Here is a 22895-nt window from a genome sequence, read left to right on the forward strand (position 1 = left end):
CACATGACGGCATATATCACATTGGTAGATGTGCAGGTGAACGAGCCGGGTAATGGTAGATAATGAACTGAACACAAACTCCCCATGTGATGCTTTATGTAAGAAGATGAACGCAGTCCTGGGATGTGTAAGCAGGGGAACATGAAGCAGGAGTAAGGAGCTGGTGTTACCTCTGAATACGGCATTAGTGGGGCCATTCCTGGAGACAGTGTCCGGTAAGTTCCAGTGTCCACACTTCAAAAAGGATGTTGAAATACTGGAAAGGGTTCAGAAAAGAGCAACAAAAATGACTGAGAGTCTGGAAAACCTGCCTTACAGTGAGAGACTTCACAACCTGCATCTATTTAGTTCATCCAAGAGACAATTAAGAGGGGAGTTGATCATGGTTTACAAGTACCTACATGGGAAGAGATTTCTGATAGTAAATGGCTCTTCAGTCTAGCATTAAAAAACATAATTAGATCTCATGGCTGGAAGCTGATGCTAGACAAATTCTGACTAAAAATAAGGTGCAAAGTTTATTTATTTATTTTTAATACTGAGGGTAAACTAACCATTGGAATAACTTAACCTAGGGATGTGGAAGATTTCCCATCACTTTGAGATTGTCAGGCTTTCTGAAGGCACTGGGGGAGGTTCTGTGGCCTGGGGTACACAGATGGTCAGACTGGATTACAGGGGTCCCTTCTGGCCTTAAAATTTAGGACTCTGTGCGTGAAGCTGTGGGAACCAGCGTACGTAAGGAAATATGGGCAAGAATGAAGTGGTAGCTGAGAAAAGCCTTGAGGCCCTGCCTACACGGAGCTGCCTGACTGACTTGCTGCCTCTGGGAAAGGTGTCACTCTTGGTGTACAGCTTGGGCTGGCCTGAGGTGCAACAAAGCAAGGGGAAGCTGGGGCGCCTCGGCCACCGTGCTGAAAACACACAATGACTTCTGAATCGGAGTCAGAGTACAGAGCGTGTGTAACCTATTTGTGAAAACGGGTCTTGTTACAGAGGTGTGCCAGAGGATTATCTGAACTACAAGCGAAGGTGACTGTAGCATGGGTAGGCAGACCCGTGCTAGCATCAATTTAGCACCGTTAACAATAGTAATGAGGATGTGGCGGCACAGGGTAGCAACCGGGGTACAAGCCCACGGGGACCCTCAGTATGTTCTCTGGTTGCTAGCGTCTGCTGCTGTGGCTACACTATTGTTACCTATGCTAGCTAGATTAAAGCTAGTGGGGCTACGCCTACCCGTGCTACAGTCATACCTTCCCTTGCTGTGTCGCCCTAACCTTGGAGAAGGGTGTAGTCTGAAATAGACAGATACATACATTTTTCACAGATTGTAATGTTCGTAGCAGTTGTCAATTTTATGTCTCACTTTCTCTCTAAAGACAATGCTTTATGGAGAGAGAATAAGGAGGGAAAGAGGTCTCGCTCTTGCTCACTCGCTCTCGGTGTAATTTTTATTTTAAGCAACAGCCATTTTTTCTCTGCATTTCCAATAAACATATTTCCAGCTATTGACCTGTTTGTTCATCTGTGCGAGAGCAACCCTGGCATTTCTGCAGGGCCGTTTTTGGCTTCTGCATGCAACTGCCTGCCTCTCCAAACCCCAGTCACATACTCTGTCGCTTAGGTACGTGCTGTGTAAATCAGATCTTGAATGCAGGACATGCCTTGAAAATTATTTTTTGAAACAATTGTAACTTGACCACATTGGCATTTATTTATTTCTTGAACAGAATCTTTGGCTGCCTCAATAAAGATTACAAAACTCCGTGATTTCATATTTATCCTCTCATGCTACATATGTTTCTCATTAAGAGGCAGCTTGGAAAGATGCCCAGTCGAGGCTGAAAAAAAAAAATTCAAAGCTGTTAATTTCCCATAGGATAAAACTAACTGTGGCTGAAGTTAGGGAGCTTGTTCCCTTTGTGCTGGTTAGCAAACTTCCTTTAAATTTTGCAGAATATGCGCCTACCTATTGTTCTATCCAAATGCTCACATTCTAGATAGAACAGGAAGGGCCCAAATAATTGGCGGTGCTTTTCAATCTAGAGCCTCAAATGGCCATTAGATATATAGTATTGTATGCAAATTTTGGGCAGGGGGTTTTCATCTGTGGAACAGCTAATCACAGAGTGGGAGTCCCGGCACAATGGTCTGTGCACCACACTGGTTCCCCTTCAGTCCCAAGAGCACCCATTGCACAGGGCAGTGTTTCACCCAAAATAATCACAAATTCAGGACCCGAAGAAGTTGCCACTGGAGCTGAGTGAATAATTCACAGTGAATAATTAGAAAATAAATGTAGCCTCCTGTTGTTCATCTCACTGTTTCCTTAAATGTATCTATTGTTTTCCAATTTGATGGAGCAGTAACTTTTAAAATTGTGCATGTATTTTATATATGGTATTTGATATTTCTATGGCAAGATGATGAATATTCAACATTCAGTGTTGCTCAGTTGTGATTGGTGATTCAAGTCACATGGTATTTTCTTCTGTTCCTTGACTGGATGAGCATGTGAGCACTTCGGCCATGAATATTTTGCATGTGACTTTGAAATTCATTTCTCGACAGTCTTTTTTGCCAGTGAAACTTGAAGGCTTGAATATTTGTGGGAAGTGAGCATAAAGTGGGTGTGAACAAGGCTACGTTTTTATTTATCTGTGAAGATAACCTGTAAAATTATGTTTGTATTATCCACCCAGCGCCAGTTGTCGTTTTTCTTGTGGAAGATGAGGCAAAAGCCAAACAACATAGGGCCTGATCCAGAGTCCAGTGTAGTCAAAGAGTGCCTGGACATCAGTGGATCAAGCCCACACTGGAGAGCACATTACTAATGAGCCCTCTATTTGTTTCCTACTTGTGTTTTTTAGTCTCTCATATTCCTCGTTCGTGACTGGAGTTTCCCGTATGAATTTTCCTATGGAGCTGATGGCGGTTCAGAATTTTTGGAAAAACGTCTTAAGGTTTGTTCTACATTTCTGGATGCTGTTTGGCATGAACTTGGCATGAATTAGTTCTGAGCTGACCTGGCCAGATGAGATACGTTTGATGGAAAGGGATTCAAGAATGACTTAGAAAGCCCTTCATCTCCTAACCCAGGGATGCTGCTGCTCTCCACACGCCACTGTACGAATATGATGATTTGCAGATGATACCAAACTGGGAGGGATTGCTATTGCTTTGGAGGACAGGGTCATAATTCAAAATGATCTGGACAAATTGGAGAACTGGTCTGAGGTAAACAGGATGAAGTTTAACAAAGACAAATGCAAAGTACTCCACTTAGGAATGAAAAATCAGTTTCACACATACAGAATGGGAAGAGACTGTCTAGGAAGGAGTACAGCAGAAAGGGATCTAGGGGTTATAGTGGACCACAAGCTAAATATGAGTCAACAGTGTGATGCTGTTGCAAAAAAAGCAAACATGATTCTGGGATGTATTAACAGGTGTGTTGTGAGCAAGACACGAGAAGTAATTCTTCCGCTCTACTCTGCGCTAGTTAGGCCTCAGCTGGAGTACTGTGTCCAATTCTGGGCACCGCATTTCAAGAAAGATGTGGAGAAATTGGAGAGGGTCCAGAGAAGAGCAACAAGAATGATTAAAGCAACAGAGGGTCCTGTGGCACCTTTAAGACTAACAGAAGTATTGGGAGCATAAGCTTTCGTGGGTAAGAACCTCACTTCTTCAGATGCAAGTGACTTGCATCTGAAGAAGTGAGGTTCTTACCCACAAAAGCTTATGCTCCCAATACTTCTGTTAGTCTTAGGCCTGGTCCCCACTAAGCCCCCACTTCGGACTAAGGTACGCAAATTCAGCTACGTTAATAACGTAGCTGAATTCGAAGTACCTTAGTCCGAACTTACCGCGGGTCCAGACGCGGCAGGCAGGCTCCCCCGTCGATGCCGCGTACTCCTCTCGCCGAGCTGGAGTACCAGCGTCGACGGCGAGCACTTCCGGGATCGATCCGGGATCGATTTATCGCGTCTAAACCAGACGCGATAAATCGATCCCAGAACATCGATTGCCTGCCGCCGGACCCTCCGGTAAGTGTAGACGTACCCTTAAAGGTGCCACAGGACCCTCTGTTGCTTTTTACAGATTCAGACTAACACGACTACCCCTCTGATACTTGACAAGAATGATTAAAGGTCTTGAGAACATGACCTATGAAGGAAGGCTGAAAGAATTGGGTTTGTTTAGTTTGGAAAAAGAAGACTGAGAGGGGACATGATAGCAGTTTTCAGGTATCTAAAAGGGTGTCATAAGGAGGAGGGAGAAAACTTGTTCACCTTAGTCTCTAAGGATAGAACAAGAAGCAATGGGCTTAAACTGCAGCAAGGGAGGTTTAGGTTGGACATTAGGAAAAAGTTCCTAACTGTCAGGGTGGTTAAACACTGGAATAAATTGCCTAGGGAGGTTGTGGAATCTCTATCTCTGGAGATATTTAAGAGTTGGTTAGATAAATGTCTATCAGGGATGGTCTAGACAGTATTTGGTCCTGCCATGCGGGCAGGGGACTGGACTCGATGATCTCTCGAGGTCCCTTCCAGTCCTAGAATCTATGAATCTATGAAAAACGTAGGCTGGGCTGGAGACCCTGATTCTGCACGTGCAGGTGCACAGAGTTGTGCATGTAAGCTCAAGGAGGACATGATGAGCAGGAGACAGAGTACAGAGCAATTGGACTAATGAGAGCTCAGCTGAGTGGCTACCAAGTTACTCCTGCTTGGAAGCAGGAAGATAGTATGTGGAGACACCCCATGTGCACGTTGAGACTCGCAATCCAGAGCATCTCTCCTCAGATACATCTGTTTTCTGCCCACACCCTTTTTGGGCAGTGCTCTTGAAAGTAAAGGATTGGGCTTGCCTTTTACTACCATATCTTATGGAGGACCAAGAATAACCCACCATAGCCTTTGCTCACACTTGCATTGAAACACAACCGGCTCTGCTCCCTCATGCACACCTTGCTGGATGACAGCCTTGGAGATGACTTAGCAAAGGCTGCATGGGTACAATTAAAGCTGAAAGACAAGTACTGCAATAGGAGGGGGTGGTTCATGTGGAAAATTGATGGGTGAGCTCACTACCTCTCCAACGATGGGGGTGCCACAGGTGGGAAGAGCAGAATGAAAACAAAATCCCTCCATCGCTCTTAGGAGCAATAATGAAAATACATGGAGAAGTATACAGAGTTAGCCTGTTCCACCATAGAGATTTCTTGGTAGGGTGGCCAGATAGCAAGTGTGAAATATCGGGACGGGGGTGGGGGGTAATAGGAGCTTATGTAAGAAAAAGCCCTAAATATCAGGACTGTCCCTATAAAATTGGGACATCTGGGCAACATACATTTCAGATGGGAAATAAAGGATAAGTACATGATCAGGAAGAATTTTGTATTAATAGTTGTATAATAAAATGTATGGGCGAGGGCACTGTTAGAAGTAGTCAGGAAATGTATGGATGATTTGACAGTGGAAATGAATGAAAAGGCCTAATTAAAGGGGGATCAAGAAAACCCCGGCTATAAACTCCTGAGATGGTTTTGTATTCTAGTCAGACTCTTGCATACACATTTTTCAGAGTAATAACACGCTCCAGGGCATATGAGCAGAGTGAGACATAAATGTTACTTGGTTGCTGGAAAAGCTCTGTCTTTGGCCTCATAAAGCATGCATAAACCTCCCCCTGAATACACTTTCCTTAAACAATCAGTCCTCTTGCAGTATGTACTCCACACTTTAATGTTACATATCTGACGTCCACATAAAATGTAAATATGCTAACATCAAGCCGATCTCTCGTAGGTCTCAGGAAATCAACATGAAGAATTGCAGAATGTCAGAAAACACATCCATTCCTGTTTCACAAACATCTCCTGCTTTCTGTTACCTCATCCTGGCTTGAAAGTAGCCACCAACCCAAATTTTGATGGAAAACTGAAAGGTTTGATGGAAAGCTAAAAGCTATAGTTTGATATTGAATCTGATCATTTACCTTTGCAATTGAATGATTGCTTTATTTATACACATTGTCAGGTATCCTATTCTCTCCTGAAGCCCTTTCAAATATTTCTGGTAAAACACCTGTGGAAAGCAGTGCTGAACATAGATAGCCCCTTCTGAATCCAACCAACATTTCATGCCTGTACATTTCAGTGATTTTAGTCTTCAAAGGGATGTGTTAGGACCTGCTAACACATAATAAAAAGATAAAGTTGTAGGCAGATGGCTGAGAACAAAGTGACACCAGCAGCTGAGGTTTGCATTTTTAGAGGCATCATTTTGCACCTATAATTAATTGATATTTTTGCTGGTAATTCAGTACAGGCACAAAGTTGGGGGAGCAGCTCACTGTGGAGCAAGACTGTGCTTGTGGAAAAATGGAAGCCCAGTTTGAAAAATGGTCCTTAAAATGGAGAGACTTTGGTGTAAAAAGCTTTCCAAAGCAATATTTAGTCTTCTTGAGTCAGCTGATTAATGGTTTCCCTGGAGGGGAATCTTAGTAGTTTAGGAGCCTGGAGCGGGCTGCATTTCTGTTCCAATGGATTTGTGGGCTGTGGATTTTTAAGTTAACTTTATTTGTGGTTGCAAAGCATTCTCTCTGCGAGGCCGTCATTTAACCCATAGTTACCTGCTTCCTGAAATCTTTTAGAAGGAAAGAAAATGTTTCTTTAGCATCAAACTAAACAATTAGACAAAAGAACTTGCTTTTTTGGCCGTTGTATGCTCTAGTGCCTGCTAAGGGGACCATACATCGTTCTCGTCTAACACAACGTGTGTGTGAAATTGGAACCAGTTAAAAGAAAAGGGATATATAAGATAGTCAGTCTCGAATGGGAATTATCCTCTATAGATTTCACTCCTTAGTTCCAAGCAGAACTTTAGGAACCAGCTAGAACTCGATGACTGTTTTCGAAAGAACTGGTATATGGAGCCTCATCATTCCACTTCTCTTTTCCCTCAAAGCAGCCCACTGCTTCCTCAGAACTAATCAGATGAAAATATATCACTGTTGTTACCCTATGAATGCCCAGACAGTCCCTTTCGCTTGCACTGTCCAGTTTCATAGAAAATATGTTGTAGATGTTGTAAGTTAAAATGACTTGGTCCTGCCGTTCTGGGTGATCTCGTCTGAATCGGTCAAGATGGCGACGGAGCCCATTAACTTGCAGCGACGACGCGAGCACCTCTGGGGACGATGCCCTTGGTACTAGCAGGAGGCAATGAATCTAGATAGTCTCTCCAGTTTGGAAAGTGCTGTGATAGAACCTATCCCTGGAGGAGAAGGAAGGAAGATCGCTTTACACTGAGTGATCTAGACACTGTGCAGTAAAAATACCGCCACCACCTCCAAATATATGTCCCCGTAGCTAAGAAATCAAGGAAATGTATTGTGTGTTCCAGGCCTGATGGGTGCACATATTAGATGTCTCCTCCTAAGCCACCAGCCTTTCGGATTTGTTGGTCTAGCACAGCCCTCCCATAGCAGTGTTTCTGAGCTGCAGTAGCATCTGTTTAGCTAGTCAGTGTTGTGGTGGAGCTACACGTTCTAGGCATTCTCTGTTTCTGTATTTTGACTGGCAAAGACAATACTTTAGAAAGGTCAGCGATAAAAATCGGCAGTGAAGTGCCTGCAGGAGTCATAATAAAAGATTATCCAAAGGGCAAATTATTCGCCACTGAACCATTTAAGCAAAGAGAAGCCTTACTAGAGATGTCTTACATGAAAACCTCACTGCTTCACAATACAGCAAAGAAATTTACAGCCATAGCCAGGAGGACAAACTGGAGCCAACCGGCAGCAGTAGTTGATGCCAGGACCCTAATGTGATACTCTAATGCACACACAAGAGCTCTCAATCTGCAGGTTCTAAGAGTCTGATGGTCCCAGTAGTTTTCAAATATTGCATATTTCAGTGTGCAGTACCCAGAAAGGACTGCGACCTCAGTGTAAGAAATCTCATCAGTGGAGTGCAGTAAAAAGCAGGGAAGAACAATTCTTATTCTTTCAAACCTGTAGGCCAAAAGTTTTCAGGTCCTAATGCGATGTTTTTCAAAACAGGAGTGCCAAAGGAGAGAGAAAAGAGCACAGTATTTCCATACTCACGTTGCTGTTGCACACAGGCTCTGGTTGAGCAGAGCATGTAACTTGCCAGGTTTCAGGACTGTGGCCTGGGTGGCCTGGCTTAGGGGTTAGCATCAGGCACAAGCTGAGGATTCGGGCCAGGAGCCAGTTATCAGGAATCAGGCTGGGTTGAATGCTAGCAGATCAGAATGGAGAGACAGATTGGAGGGCAGCAACCAGGGGGCAGCTACCCAAGTCAGGATGAGTCAGGAACAGGTAAGCACCAGACTAACAGTCCATAGCTGTGTGAAGCCCAGTTGAACTACAAACAACTTCCTGTTTCCTCCTCTGGCTTAAATAGGGGCTGTGGCCCAATCAGGCGCCTCGGAACTCTCCCAATCAGAGCATTGAGGCGGGGCTTATGCTCCAGTTGGGCTTCATGGACCGCGGTCCCAGCTGCTGTCTGTGAGCTGCCAGGCAGAGGATTGGTGTGTGATGACTCACCCGGACCCACTTGTTCAAGACCTGCAGGACCTGACTCCATGCAACAAGGCCACAGTTACCAGTTCTGGAGGCATCGGTTACCTGCTTGATCATGCAAAAGCAGCTTTGTGCATGCAGATAGCTGTGGGTGCAAACTTTGTGGGTGCCATTTAGGAGACTGCTTTTAAAATGTATCATAACAGTGTGTATTATGCTTCAGACAAGTAGCACTAATGCGATATTATCGCTTCTGAGTACAGCCATTATTCACTCACACTGCATCTCAGTCACAGGATGGCTGGCGTTAGCTGCTAATGTTTCGCATGTGCGTATTGCAGCACAAGTCTGAGTTGAGCTGATCTGGATCTGACGCGGGGTTTGCTTACAGAAATAGATGACGAGTTCATCAAGAACTTGAAGGTGTTGATTCCTTGGCTCCTTAGCCCTGAGAGCCTAGATGTTAAGGAGATCAATGGAAATAACATCACCTGTCGAGGCCTTGTGGAATACTTTAAGGTATTGGCTCCTAAACCACGCGAGGTCACGGTTATTCAGCTGGGAAGTGTTTGCGTTTTTTCCAGATTTAAGTGAGCAATAGAGGAAGGTTTGGGATACGCAGACTGGGGAAAGTGCACGTCTTTCTAGTGAAGGTATTTGTCTGGCCCCCATAACCATGGTGTCTGAGTAGCCTCACCACTCTCTGGTGCTGTTATCCCCATTGAACAGATGGGGGCGCTGCGGCACACAGAGACTAAGTGACTTGCCCAGGGTAGCACAGGAAGTCTGTGGTGAAGTCTAAGTCAATGCTTAGGGTGACCATATGTCCCGTTTTGGCCAGGACAGTCCCCTTTTTATGCTCTGTCCTGGCCGTCCCGACTTTTTTGACAAAAACGGGCATTTGTCCCGTTTGCTCTTCCCAACTGATTAGTTGGCAAGCGAACAAATGCCCAGTTTACAAAAAAAGCCGGGTGGGCCCCCTAGGGGGCATGGAGGAATGTTTTTTGGGGGGGCAGTGACGCGAGGTGCCGTGCAGCAGGGCTCGGGGGGTCAGCCCCAGCCCCAGGCAGCGTGGAGCTCAGGGGCCAGTCCCAGCTCCAGCCCTGGGCGGCACGGAGCTTGCTGGGGGCGGTGGAGTGGCTCCGGTGAGCCCTGCGGGCAAACCCTGGGCCGTCCCGTTTTTACTTTAGGAAATATGGTCACCCTATCAATGCTGCTCAGCACAAAAGGGCCCATTCCCTGCAGGGAGCTGGACATCTACGTCCCTTTTCAAAATCTCCTTAATGGTGCATGTGTAAGGGGGTGTGTGTGTTTTGAATAAACATGCTGTTAAATGTGACGCTATGTTTGTATTGTTTCCTAGGCATATATCAAGATTTATCAAGGAGAAGAATTGCCACATCCCAAATCAATGTTGCAGGTATTTATGCTATATGCTGTTGGCTGGCGTGAGCTTGTCGACAGCGATTCACATTGATTTTCCGTTAGGCAGTCATTTGAGATGTTAGGCTAATGGAGGGCTTTGAGTCTGTTCTGTGATGCTCAAATATGCTAATCAAAGCAAGACCTTGTTGGAAATCTTTTGCAGTTACTTGGGGTAAAATTTTCAAAAGCACCAAAGTGACTTAGGACCCTGATTCCCATTTTCAGAAGTGAGTTAGGCACTCTGAGGTGTTTTTCACAAGGCAATAGCTGTGTACATATGCCCGGTCATTTCCAATGTTTTCTTAACATTTCCCATAGCTGCAGCATGAGGGGTTTTTACTGTCTCTGGCTTTGGATTCCTGCAGGAATTGGCTTCCTATTTACTACTAACTACAAGTCAAGGGGCATCTATAAATCCCACCAGGAGCTGGGATCTGCCTTCTTGAGACGCCAGCCCTTTGTCCCAGTGCACCAGTGGCAATTAAGATCAGCTGAGCTGCTTTTGCTAGCAGATTTTAATAGGCTGGTGTCTAGAAGCAGGGCTCTATTGGCAGAAGGCTGTTGGCTCTGCAATTTGCTCTCAGAGCTGGTCTGTTGTCCATAAGGGTTTGGTGTAAGGTGCATCTATTCACTCAGGCTTTTGCAGGAAAAGCCAGAGGTGACTGTAGCAGTAAGCGCAGGAATGAATGGAGGGCTGGGGTCGAGTTGTTACTAGGGGGAGGGTCAGGTCGAGCTGTTTATTATTTTTCATTTTTGTACGTGAGCACTTCATATCCCACGGTGTACATGTGGGGAGTGCGCATGCCCCCACCCATGCGGGTGGATGGATATGGATATGTTACTAACACAGCCTGCTTCTCTCCCGTCTGCCGCACCATCGGGTTGATCTGAAACTTGCATTGTGTTTTGCGCCCTGCTTGCAGGCCACAGCTGAGGCTAACAATTTAGCAGCAGTTGCCACTGCCAAGGACACCTACAATAAGAGAATGGAAGAGGTAAGGGAACAGCTCATATTGTCATGGACATCAGATTTTTCCTCCAAAGTAATAAGGCTGCACATGGTCTCCCTTTACAAGGCAGTTTACGAAGCAGCCTCTGTGCCTGGCCACGATTTATTGAGCCAAACTTCTCAATAAACTTGGCAGGGATTTTAGTTTTAAGTATCTCAGCCAGCTAAAATGCTCAAGGAAGGGTCCCAATCAGACATTCAGGGCTCGCTTCTTCTACTCCTGGGTGCGAAAAGGAGCTGTTTCAGAAAGGTGTGAGACAGCATCTGTCCCAGTAAAAGCAAGGATGGATTTGAGATTCCTTACCCCGCTCCTTACCCCACACAACACCAAAATAATCGTGAGCAGCTTTAAGTGAATTAAAAATAACCCCCTTAAACCAGTGAATAATGAGGAGATTCCTCTTTCTAAGTCCCTTGCTCTGGGGTAGAGATAAGATGCTCTGTGACATGGAGGAGGGGCAGGTTGAGATCACAGGAATGTAACAGAGTAGGGTGTTAAATACACATATGTATGTGGCCAAAAATAAAACTCTAAATAAATATCTGTCTACCAATGCAAGGGGTTTAAGAGCAAAAATAGGTGCTCTAGAATGGCTGGCAATGGAAGGGGATCTGAGTCAAGCATCAACTGTTGGAGTGTTTTCTTGAGTCTGCAGAGAGCCTGAACCAAGTGTTCTGAAAGGGGTAAGCTGCCTCACCATTCATCTCAACGAGATGGGCTTTCTGAAGGAGACAAAGTAATATGTTAATGGAAAAATCTGGTTAACCTGTTAAGCCTAGTGCTGGATTATGGCAGGCCAGGCACACAGTGACAACAGAGGGCTGTGTGTGTCGGAGCCTCACCCCACCAAAACCACGAAGAAGGGATGGCAACAGCAAGAACCCTTCCCACTCCCCCACCCACCCAGCCCTCTGCTGGGACGATGTTGGCGGGGGCCACCTCAGAACAGTGGATTTCAGAGTTAACCCACCGAGATGAGTGGAGCAGTTCATACCTCTCAGAGCCATTGTTTCAGGCTGTTTTCAGACTCCGGCAGTCTTCACTGTATCGGTTACACTCAGGGCTCGTTTCAAGATTTTCTGTATAATTATGAGGGCTCGGAGCGTATATTTCTTAAACGATGACAGTTTAGAATCCAATATCATCATGTGACTTTAGCCTGTGCCTTAATCCGGTCCTTGTTCATCTCTTAATCCTCACCCAGCCCCCACACCTCCCCAGGTGCCAAGAACCCAACCTGCTCCCAGGCAGCTGCCAAAGCCTCCAACGCCCCCACCAACTTCTAGGATACAGTTACACATTTTTCACTACAAAAAAATTGCAGCACATTGAAAATGTGGATGTTAATGAGCCCCCCCCCCCACCACGTGGGCTGCTGCACTGGGTGTGCTGTTCAATTCCTTGTTTAAATCACTAAAGGCGTCCACGTTCTGAATCCGAGAGAAACTCCTGCAGAATTTCTAGTGGCTCACTGGAGTGTCACAGAAGCTAGGGTCCTTGCAGCTCAGTTTAGGTCCAGTTTGCTGCATAGCACACAGGACTTTGCCACTTACTTAACAGTTGCTGACCCAATGCTTGCCAAATCTTCTATTCGCGGCTATCCAGCTTCTCTGCCGGCTCAGTCAGCAGTCTGACTTAATTTGCATCTTTTAAAAGCTTCTTGAAAGGTTAGCTGAAAAGCTTTTACCTGCCAAGCTTTTAATGCCAAGATGCCGGTTCACTGGGTTCAGAGTCCCGTGCAACAGCCGATCACACGGCTAACACCAAGAGCAATGCAAGAAACTGGCTTCCCTGAATTGCTGTAGGTGTGAATGACATCACACAGCAATTCTGGCTGGGGAAACAGCATCCTGAGTTCCAGACTTGATTTTGGTGCCGAATCCTGCAAACTCTTACTAAGGGGTGTAGTGATCACTGCCAAAGAATATTTCCATTGAAGCCCGCCCTAGCTCTGTTTATTTATCAACAAAGGGTAGGAGTAAATGGTCAGTTTTCAGCATGGAGAGAGGTAAATAGTGGTGTCCCCCAGGGGTCTGTTCTGGGACCAGTCCTATTCAACATATTCATAAATGATCTGGAAAAAGGGGTAAACAGTGAGGTGGCAAAATTTGCAGATGATACAAAACTACTCAAGTGAAGTCCCAGGCAGACTGCGAAGAACTACAAAGGGATCTCACAAAACTGGGTGACTGGGCAACAAAATGGCAGATGAAATTCAGTGTTGCTAAATGCAAAGTAATGCACATTGGAAAACATAATCCCAACTATACATATAAAATGATGGGGGTCTAAATTAGCTGTGACCACTCAAGAAAGAGAGTGGAGCCATTGTGGATAGTTCTCTGAAAATATCCACTCAATGTGCAGCAGCAGTCAAAAAAGTGAACAGAATGTTGGGACTCATTAAGAAAGGGATAGATAATAAGACAGAAAATATCATATTGCCTCTATATAAAGCTATGGTATGCCCACATCTTGAATACTGCATACAAATGTAGTTGCCCCATCTCAAAAAAGCTATATTGGAATTGGAAAATGTTCAGAAAAGGGCATGGAACGGCTGCCATATGAGGAGAGATTAATAAAATTGGGACTTATCAGCTTGGAAAAGAGACAACTAAGGGGAGATATGATAGAGGTCTATAAAATCATGACTGGTGAGGAGAAAGTAAATAAGGAAGTGTTATTTACTCCCTCTCATAACACCAGAACTAGGGGGTCACCCAATGAAATTAATAGGCAGCAGGTTTAAAACAAACAAAAGGAAATATTTCTTCACACAACGCACAATCAACCTGTGGAACTTCTTGCCAGAGGATGTTGTGAAGGGCAAGACTATAACAGGGTTCAAAAAAGAACTAGATACGTTCATGGAGGATAGGTCCATCAGTGGCTATTAGCCAGGATGGGCAGGGATGGTGTCCCTAGCCTCTGTTTGCCAGAAGCTGGGAATGGATGACAGGGGGATGGATCACTTGATTTTTACGTGTTCTGTTCATTCCTTCTGGGGCACCTGGCATTGGCCACTGTCGGAAGACAGGATACTGGGATGGATGGACCTTTGGTCTGAGCCAGTACGGCCGTTCTTATGTTATCATGTATCATCTGTACGGTGGTAGCACCAGCCTATGGGGCTACAGTCACTGTGATCTATAACTGAACTGTTGTCTCTGAATAGGTTTGTGGGGGAGACCGGCCGTTTCTCGCACCCAGTGATCTTCAGAACAAACACCTGGAGCTCAAGGAGGAAGCAGTGAAGCTGTTTCGAGGCGTTAAGAAGATGGGTGGGGAGGAGTTCAGTCGCCGCTACCTACAGCAACTGGAGAACGAAATAGATGAGCTCTACATACAGTACATTAAGCACAATGACAGCAAGAACATATTCCACGCGGCACGTACCCCTGCAACCCTCTTTGTGGTCATCTTCATCACGTACGTGATAGCCGGAGTGACCGGCTTCATTGGCTTGGACATCATAGCCAGTCTATGCAACATGATCATGGGGTTGACCCTTATCACTCTGTGCACCTGGGCATATATCAGATACTCTGGGGAATACAGAGAACTGGGAGCAGTAATAGACCAAGTGGCTGCAGCTTTGTGGGACCAGGTAAGCGCCATGAGCTTGTGATAAAAATAGACATTCTTTGGCCTTGGTTTGCTTTGGGATTCTCAGCGCCTTTTGAAATAACTTTTAAATACATCAGTAAGGCCCCAGGCCTGCAATCGGACGACCTGCACACATCCAGTTGCAGGATCGGGGCTTAAGTCAGCTATACACTCATCCTCTAGACAATGGCCTATCCTGTAGCCTTTCAGAGCAACTTAAACACCACATTTTAAGCCATGCCAGACAGTTTCTTTAGACCTGCCACACACTGAATGCACCTGCATTAGGTGCTGGGAAAGGCAAGGATAGGGGACTTATTTTCAGTCTAGTTTATTGAGATGATTGTAAGGGTGAGTATTCTGGTGCCCAGTATGGGGGACCTGAACAGAACCGCCCCCACCTTTGATTACAGGTCATGTGCGTGAAGTAAGATGGAGGAAACAGGGACACCGGAGCTTGTTTAATGTATGACACCACTAGCCATTACGTGCAAAACTAATGCCTCCCATTCAGATTTTGTGTGTCCTGCACAATGTAAATCCTGGGCCGTAAATTGAGGTTGGGGACCTCATTTTGAAATGCAGACTTAAAGGTCCTGGCTTCAGAGAGACAGGGGAGTACAAGTCAGCGTGTTAGATAGTGATCACACAGGTTTTCAACAATCCGTTATCCCGTTGGCTTCAACGGAACTATTGATGTGAGTTAAGCATCTGTATAAATATTGGCTCAATCAGGGCCTAAGCCAACAATGCTAACTTTTAAAAAACATGGCGGCCTTTTGCTCTTCCAGTTGCCCGGGCTGGAATTAGCTCACTTGTTTATTTCACATTCGTAGCCCACCAACTGCTTCCATTTGTGACTTTGTGGGACCAGGTAAGAGCATGAGCTTGTGATAAAAATAGACATTCTTTGGTCTTGATTTGCTTTGGGATTCTCAGCGCCTTTTGAAATAACTTTTAAATACATCAGTAAGGCCCCAGGCCTGCAATCGGACGACCTGCACACATCCAGTTGCAGGATCGGGGCTTAAGTACATGTTATTCCATTGTGCTTGGAGTCGAACAAAAAACAGAAGGCATTTCTCATCAGGCTTCAGATTCATAGGTGATCTTTATATGGAAATCAACAGATTCAGGGTTATTAATATGACTTAATTTACTTAATTTCCATTCTTTCCAGTGACCTAAAGTTGTGTAATAGCTTGAAAGATGCAGTTTTGGGTGGAAAATGACACTTTTAAGCTTCAAAAGTAATGCTTTGATAAAATACTCAACGCAGGCCCTCGGGTAGAGATCTTGAACATACCGTGACATCAATTCACCATTGCAAATGGATGCAAAGTCACAAATGGAAGCAGAAGTCAGTGGATAGAGGGTTCCAGGCGGGTGCAGGTTTCCACCTACATCATGCACTCATGAGATCAGGGTCCTCAGAAGTGGCTTTAACTTGCGTGGTGGGTCAAATAAATGGTGCATTAAACACCGTGTTTGGCCAGACACCCACTGACGTCAGCGGGAGTTTCACCATTGACTTTAACAGCAACAGGCTATACTGACGTGATTCAAGGGACACCATCCACTTGAAATCTAGTCAGTTCGGGGGCGGGGGCGGGGCGGGGGGGGAAGGAGTTAAAAATAGCAACACCTGCCCGTGTGGGATTTTACAACTGTTTTCCTATTTTAAAAAAAACGCTCTCTTCCCTGTTGCTCTGTGAAAGACCCCCCCACACACACAGCAGGCCCAAGAACTGACTGTACATCATGGGAACAGAGACACTGACGACACACAAATGCACAGCCTGCCTGAACAAACAGAAAACACTTCTTTTTCTGTAATTTGCAGCAATGGTCACTGCAGGGGTCACTAGTCACAGCGCTAGGTAAAGAAACCAAGTATTTTTTTAACGAGACAACAGCGTCCTTGTAACTGCTGCGTCTCCATGACGGTGGCTGCTCAGGTTTGCAGTTACTGCAGCCCTGACCCGGGATATGTTAACGCAGAGGTGAGGCACAAAACATTAGCCTGTTCAAAGCTTTAAAAAAAAAAATCTGTCCCTCCACCTTGTCTTCCACCCTGTATTAAACAAGCCCACAGCAAGCGTGTTGGGTAGCTTGTGTGTCATTCTCTGGGCCCAGCCCCGTGTGCTGGCTTCTCTACTTCAGAGGCAAAGCTGCCCATCCATGACTCATGGGGGAGGGATAGCTCAGTGGTTTGAGCATTGGCCTACTAAACCCAGGGTTGTGAGTTCAATCCTTGAGGGGGCCATTTAGGGATCTGGGGCAAAAATCTGTCTGGGGATTGGTCCTGCTTTGAGCAGGGGGTTGGACTAGATGACCTCCTGAGGTCCCTTCCAACCCTGCTATTCTATGATTCATTGAAGGTTCTTGCAGGGGGGCTGCTGCTGGCTCTGGAACTAAAAAACCCACAGCAAGTCTGCCCTTTTTTTTTTAAAGTTTTTACAGCAAACTTACCCAAGTGCCAATATGCCAAGAATCAGCCTGGTGCAGCTCCCTTGCCTCAAGCCGCTAACAGGGGTTTCCAAGGGACGTGCTACTAGAGCCTTAACTAGGATGAGCAGGGCAGCACTATTAATTGTAACCACCTTGAATTGAGCAAAAAGGAAATGATAAATGGTGGGGGATGGTTAACCAGGCCACGAGGTCTGTGCACCCAGAGGGGCCAGGCCATTGGGGGACAGCAAGAGGGCATTATTGTATCATGTATCGGGGGTAGCCGTGTTAGTCTGTATCTACAAAAACAACAAGTTATTGTATCATGTTACTTTTGTGGGCAGAGGGGCAAGAGGCAGCATGGACGGGCAAAAGCAGAGAGACAGGGGGTTAGACAGCAGGCTTTTGTTTGCGTGGGATCCTTTGCCGGCTGGGCTCTTGTTTCTGTCCCTTCTGGGGTTATCTGCATTGTTCCAACACAGACTTTCCCTACCCCCCAAACCTTCCAGTCTCATACAGCGCTGCCACGTTTGGGTTGCAGAACTCGGAGAAGAAAGTGTATTGGTTCTGGACCTAACAGTTTTCATTGGATTTAAAAAAACAAACCACCACCATGGAAACATTGAGCCTGGTTCTAGGCTTTGGAAACATTTGTTTTTGCAAAGCATTAAGAGGCTGATCCGCCCCGGTGTAATTCAGCATAGCACCATTAATGACTGGCTAATGAAGCTACTCCGATTGCCGCCAGCTGAGGAGCTGGTCATTCAATTTTAGGCCAAATTGGACACGATCGGCCCTGTTTTAAAAGCCTGATGTGGCGTGTGTTAATGCCAACTGCTTGCTCACATACAGAGCTGTTTTGCCAGTGAAAAGTGCTAGCCAGTAGTTGATGGTAGAATGGCCCCGTCAGAGCTGTTTGTCTCTTTGAATCTCCCCTGTCAAGGTGAGGTGCTGTTCCGACACTGAGCCGCTCTGCCAGGGAAAGTGGGCACTTGATTAAAACCCTGCAGTGGTGACCATTATGGGGGATTGAGGGGTGGAGCCACCTTCCCCCCCCCCCTACAAATTCACCATAAATCACCTTCTTCCCTACACTCTTCTCTTATGCCGTAGTAACTCCTGAGTTACACCATTGTATCAGCAGCGTGAAACCAGTGTAAACTGCATAGAGGATCAGAATCAGGTCCCAAAGGAAGGTGTGGCCAGCAAGCCCCCTGCACATCGTGCCTGAGCTTGGAGTCAGAGCGGATCCGAAACTTGTCCAAGTCAATCCATGATTATGGTCCAAATTGGAACCATGTCTTTAATCAACTTAGGGAACAACCACAGCGTAACGAACTTGCCTGACATGGTTGTATTTGTTGTATGGACGGAGCCTAACCGCATGTGGAATAGGTATTGTGCCCTTAGAGCATGCAGCTAAGGGAACATGATCCAAAGTGGGGACGGTGTGGAAGGCTGGGGTTAATGGATAAGGGCGAGGGGGAACGGGGCTTACCCTTAAGAAAACTGTTTAAGCCAATGTAAGGCTGTGTAACTAAAGCTGAATGCTGTAACATTACCCAGGAAGTGCATTAGATACAGAGATGCTATTTTTCCCCCTTTTCCAACTGCCTTTCCCACAGGGAAGCACGAATGAGGTAAGTGACTTTATCGTTATAGAGACATGCCTTTACCCGCATGCCGCTTGCTCTAACTGCAAAACGCACATCGGTAACGCACAGAGCGAGGCTGGCGCCTTCACATTCACAACCATGCATTCTGCCGGGAGCCTTTATTTTGTCTTTAAGGAGGTTTGTATAGCACCTAGAACTGTTAAAGAGTTCCTCAGCGCAGTTGGGATTTGCATCCAAATCCCAAGCAGAGTTGGGTGTCTAACTCCCTTAGGCACCTTTGAAATTCTCATCCAGGGTTGGGCCCTGCTAGAGAGATCCCCAGCTAAGTCTCTTTGGAACACAGCATACAAGCGTTAGATCTCCAGAAAAGCAATTCTGCATGACCAGTGTCTCTCCAATCATACAAAGATGGCCCAGAGCCGGCAATCAGAGTCACAGAGACATACCAATGGGGCCTCTTGCGTAGACACATGAGTCTGTACATATAGATCCAATCCCAGTCTCAGGGCCAAAAGCATGAGGAAGAAGTTAGCGCTATAGGAGAAGAAATCCAGGATAATAGAGGAGGGAATCTGGGTTAATTTTGGTATACGTTTTTGCTTATGCTGACGTGCTTATGCAAGAAATATTTATTTTCTAACAGCCAAATCTTGCAAAACTCCCACTGAAGCTAAGCGGAGTTTCACCCGAGTAACGCCCGCAGGATCGCATCTTACATTTTCAAAATGTACCCATTACACCAGATTCTGAGACACCAACCTCTGTTAAAATAAGCTAAAAGAGACATTTCAAAAGAGAGTTACATTCCCCCACCCCCTTACCTCTTTGGGGCAAAACCGGCTGCATTTTGAAATGGGAGTACATCAGCCCGCACTAGGGAGGTTTTAGTGCACAGCGGCATGGTCTACGGGGATAGTTAGCATGCCACAGGCTAGCATGAGACAGATTTACCCCTCAGCTTGCTGCTCGCCAACTGTTTCTATAGACAAGCCAGTTTGCCGGTCTGTAAAATGGGTAAGCTGTTGATCCGTTTACCAGGCTGTTCTAAAGGGAACTGGTATTAGGTGTAGACACAGCACATTTGAGTCAGAGACATAAAGGGATGAACAAGGGTATATAGTATCTTTTTATTGCTCAGGCGTATCCAGAAATCCACTCCTAGAAATCACGTGTCCTTTGATTTTTGGAACACGTCTGTTACACGTTCGGCTGCAAATGCCCAGATACGCCTCTAATAGCGGAACTCTAAGAACCAGACAGTTACACTTTGCTGCTGATTTTTAAGCAGAACTTCCATTGAGTTGGCTAGGGTGTGCTGCTGAGAACTGAGTCACAACAGGACCCCAAGTTATTAGCTCGTCGTGCCATCAAGCCCCTGGCAGAATAACATTTAAAAATGTACAGTAGGAGGTTTTATAAATCAGAGTCAGTTTCCACATGGCTACCAGAAAATCTCATCTCCGATACCTTTAAGCATCTGAATTCTGAGCATCTACATTGAAATTATTTTCCTACATGCATGTTCTGCTCAGAAATCAGTGGCATTCATTCCCGAAGACCGAACATGCTCTTGTTAATAGATTCATAGATTATAGATTCTAGGACTGGAAGGGACCTCGAGAGGTCATCGAGTCCAGTCCCCTGCCCTCATGCAAGGGGCTCTCCAGAGTTCAAGGACTCGTCTCTGCTGTGTAAAATTTAGTCTTGAAAAAGGATTATTGGGAGGGAACGCCAAGCCCCCACAAGCATTAAGCAGTCCTCTTAAATGTTTAAACAATGGGGGACAGAAGAAGAGAACTATTTTCAAACAACTTAAAGCGTTGATTTAAAATTAAGACCTTACTTTGGTGGGTAGTATATATTTTCAGCAGCATGGGTGTAATCCCTCCCCCCCCCCATACAGAGGTGCATGGGCATTGTGCTGGTCTTATGCACGGGGAGGGATAGTTCAGTGGTTTGAGCATTGGCCTGCTAAACCCAGGGTTGTGAGTTCAATCCCAGGGGCCACTTAGGGATCTGGGACAAAATCAGTACTTGGTCCTGCTAGTGAAGGCGCGGGGCTGGACTCGATGACCTTTCAAAGTCTCTTCCAGTTCTAGATCGGATATTTCCCCCCCCCCCCCCCCCAAAAAACTTTGATACAAAGAAAACCAACACAGATTCACACTGAACTTATGAAGGTGCATTAAATTAATGTAGACCTTTGGGCAGGTACCATCTTTTCATCACAACTATTTTTGAAGATAGTATCTTCTAATTCATGATCAGTGTTCTGCAGAAGCCAGTGAAAGATTTATTTGCTAAATTAGGTAGTTTTGTTTGTAACAGTTTGTGCTGTCTCCTCTGAAGACAACAGCAAAACCCCTCCACGGGTATGATAAAGGATGCCGAAGGCTAAAACCTGCATTTGTTTAAAGAAGCGATTTCTAGAAAAACTGCATGTACATTTGATGATTAAAGTCTATTGCATGGCATGTTTTACAACCACCTAGATGATCTTCACAAAAAAAATGCATGGATAGATTGAATGTTAACATTTGCATCTTAAACGTGAAACCTAGATAAGAGACCACCCTTATTAGACAAGGAAGCATATGACTTGAGGCACCCCACAGTATCTCTTGATTCAATTAAACTCTGCCATCCAGTTAGAAGAACAGCTGGCAAGTGATCAGTCTCTTGAGTTGTTGCAACAGGCCATTCGATGGAACCAGTATCTATGAAGCTGTAGCACTGATTAATGGGAAAGATTTTCATTCTTGAACATTATGCAGAATCAAAGTAAGGTCTATGTAACACATGGGCCAGGTGCTGTCCATCTCTCCCTCTAAAGTAAGGGACCATGTAAAGGAGTGTATTGATTGGCTACTCCCTTCATGCAAGTTGAATGGGTTCTTTAGCTCAACCAGTAGAGCAGGGGTGGGCAAACTTCTTGGCCCAAGGGCCACATTGGGGGTGCGCAACTGTATGGAGGGATGGGTAGGGAAGACTGTGCCGCCCCAAACAGCCTGGCCACCCCCCCCCCATCCACCCCAAACAGCCTGGCCACCCCCCCATCCACCCCCTCCCACTTCCTGCCCCCTTCAGAACCCTCAACCCATCCAACCGCCCTCTGCTCCTCGTCCCCTGACCACCCCCTCCTGGGACCCCTTCCCCCTAACTACCCCCCGGGATCCCACCCTCTTATCCAACCCCACCGCTCCCTGTCCCCTGACTGCCCTCCCGACCCCTATCCACATCCCTGCCCCCTGACAGGCCCCCCAGACTCCCACTCCCAGCCCTCCCTGTTCCCCATCCCCTGACCTTCCCCCCAGAACCTCCACCCCCTCCAACCGCCCCCTCCTCCCTGACTGCCCCCCAAGGCCCCCTGCTCCCCACCCCCTTACCAGGAGCAGGGAGAATAGCGGGGGAGGGGCCAGGGACTAGGCTCCCTGGCCAGAAGCTCAGGGGCCGGGCAGGATGGTCCCACAGGCCGGATGTGGCCTGCGGGCCGTAGTTTGCCCACGTCTGCAGTAGAGGCTTATGCTTTTAGACCTAGAAGTCCTTGGTTCCATTACCACAGATGATCCAACCAGCACATCATCATAAGAAGTTTTACTGGACCAGGTCCATTAGCTTAGCGGTAGTAACAGACCCCTGAACCTATTTCATTCTAGTGACTGGAGCATGGAAAGAAGGAGTTAGTTACATTTATTTTTCTAGACAGATTTCATAAGTCACACTTAGCACATATGGAAAGGAAAGTATTATAAGAAGTCAAGGTGTACATTGTGACTATTTTGAACCAGCTACTATAATATGAATGCAAAATAGATAACTTGCTCTATGAACTCACTGATCTAAGAATGTTTACCTCTTTTCTGCTTTGTAGGCTTTGTACAAACTTTACAGTGCAGCAGCTACCCACAGACATTTGTATCACCATGCGTTCCCTGCCCAGAAATCAGAATCTACTGAAGATTCAGAAAAGAAGAAAATGTAAGACAGATGTTTTCACGTAGGTGCATGAATGAAGCACATACACCTCAACAGTTAAACACTCGCCTAGTTGTATTCATGTACAAGTTGCTGAAGCTCCTGAAATGGAACAGGGGAGAACACAACATAATTCACTTGTAAAGATGGTTTGACGTGTGTGTTTTAATTTTGACAACACGCTGTTTGATGGGACGATGTAGGCATGCTTTTCATTTTGTACATATTTGATTTTGCTGCAAATATATACAATACT

General features: G+C 45.9%; 1 protein-coding gene across 2 annotated transcripts in view; it reads left to right on the top strand.

Moving 5' to 3' along the window:
• ATL1 (atlastin GTPase 1) overlaps nt 1-22646 on the top strand; it is a 33572-nt gene extending 10926 nt beyond the window's left edge. Inside the window, exons 6-13 of one of the 2 annotated variants that reach the window (XM_065403073.1) lie at nt 2874-2966; nt 5814-5952; nt 8945-9072; nt 9917-9973; nt 10902-10973; nt 14167-14598; nt 18674-18688; nt 22536-22646. In XM_065403073.1, the coding sequence (XP_065259145.1) occupies nt 2874-2966; nt 5814-5952; nt 8945-9072; nt 9917-9973; nt 10902-10973; nt 14167-14598; nt 18674-18688; nt 22536-22646 (1047 nt within the window). The remainder of the gene's footprint in view (nt 1-2873; nt 2967-5813; nt 5953-8944; nt 9073-9916; nt 9974-10901; nt 10974-14166; nt 14599-18673; nt 18689-22535) is intronic. The other variant, XM_065403074.1, reaches the window with a different exon arrangement.
• Nucleotides 22647-22895: the final 249 nt, after the last annotated feature.

Source organism: Emys orbicularis, chromosome 4, assembly GCF_028017835.1.
Source record: "Emys orbicularis isolate rEmyOrb1 chromosome 4, rEmyOrb1.hap1, whole genome shotgun sequence".
Classification (NCBI taxonomy): Eukaryota; Metazoa; Chordata; order Testudines; family Emydidae; genus Emys; species Emys orbicularis.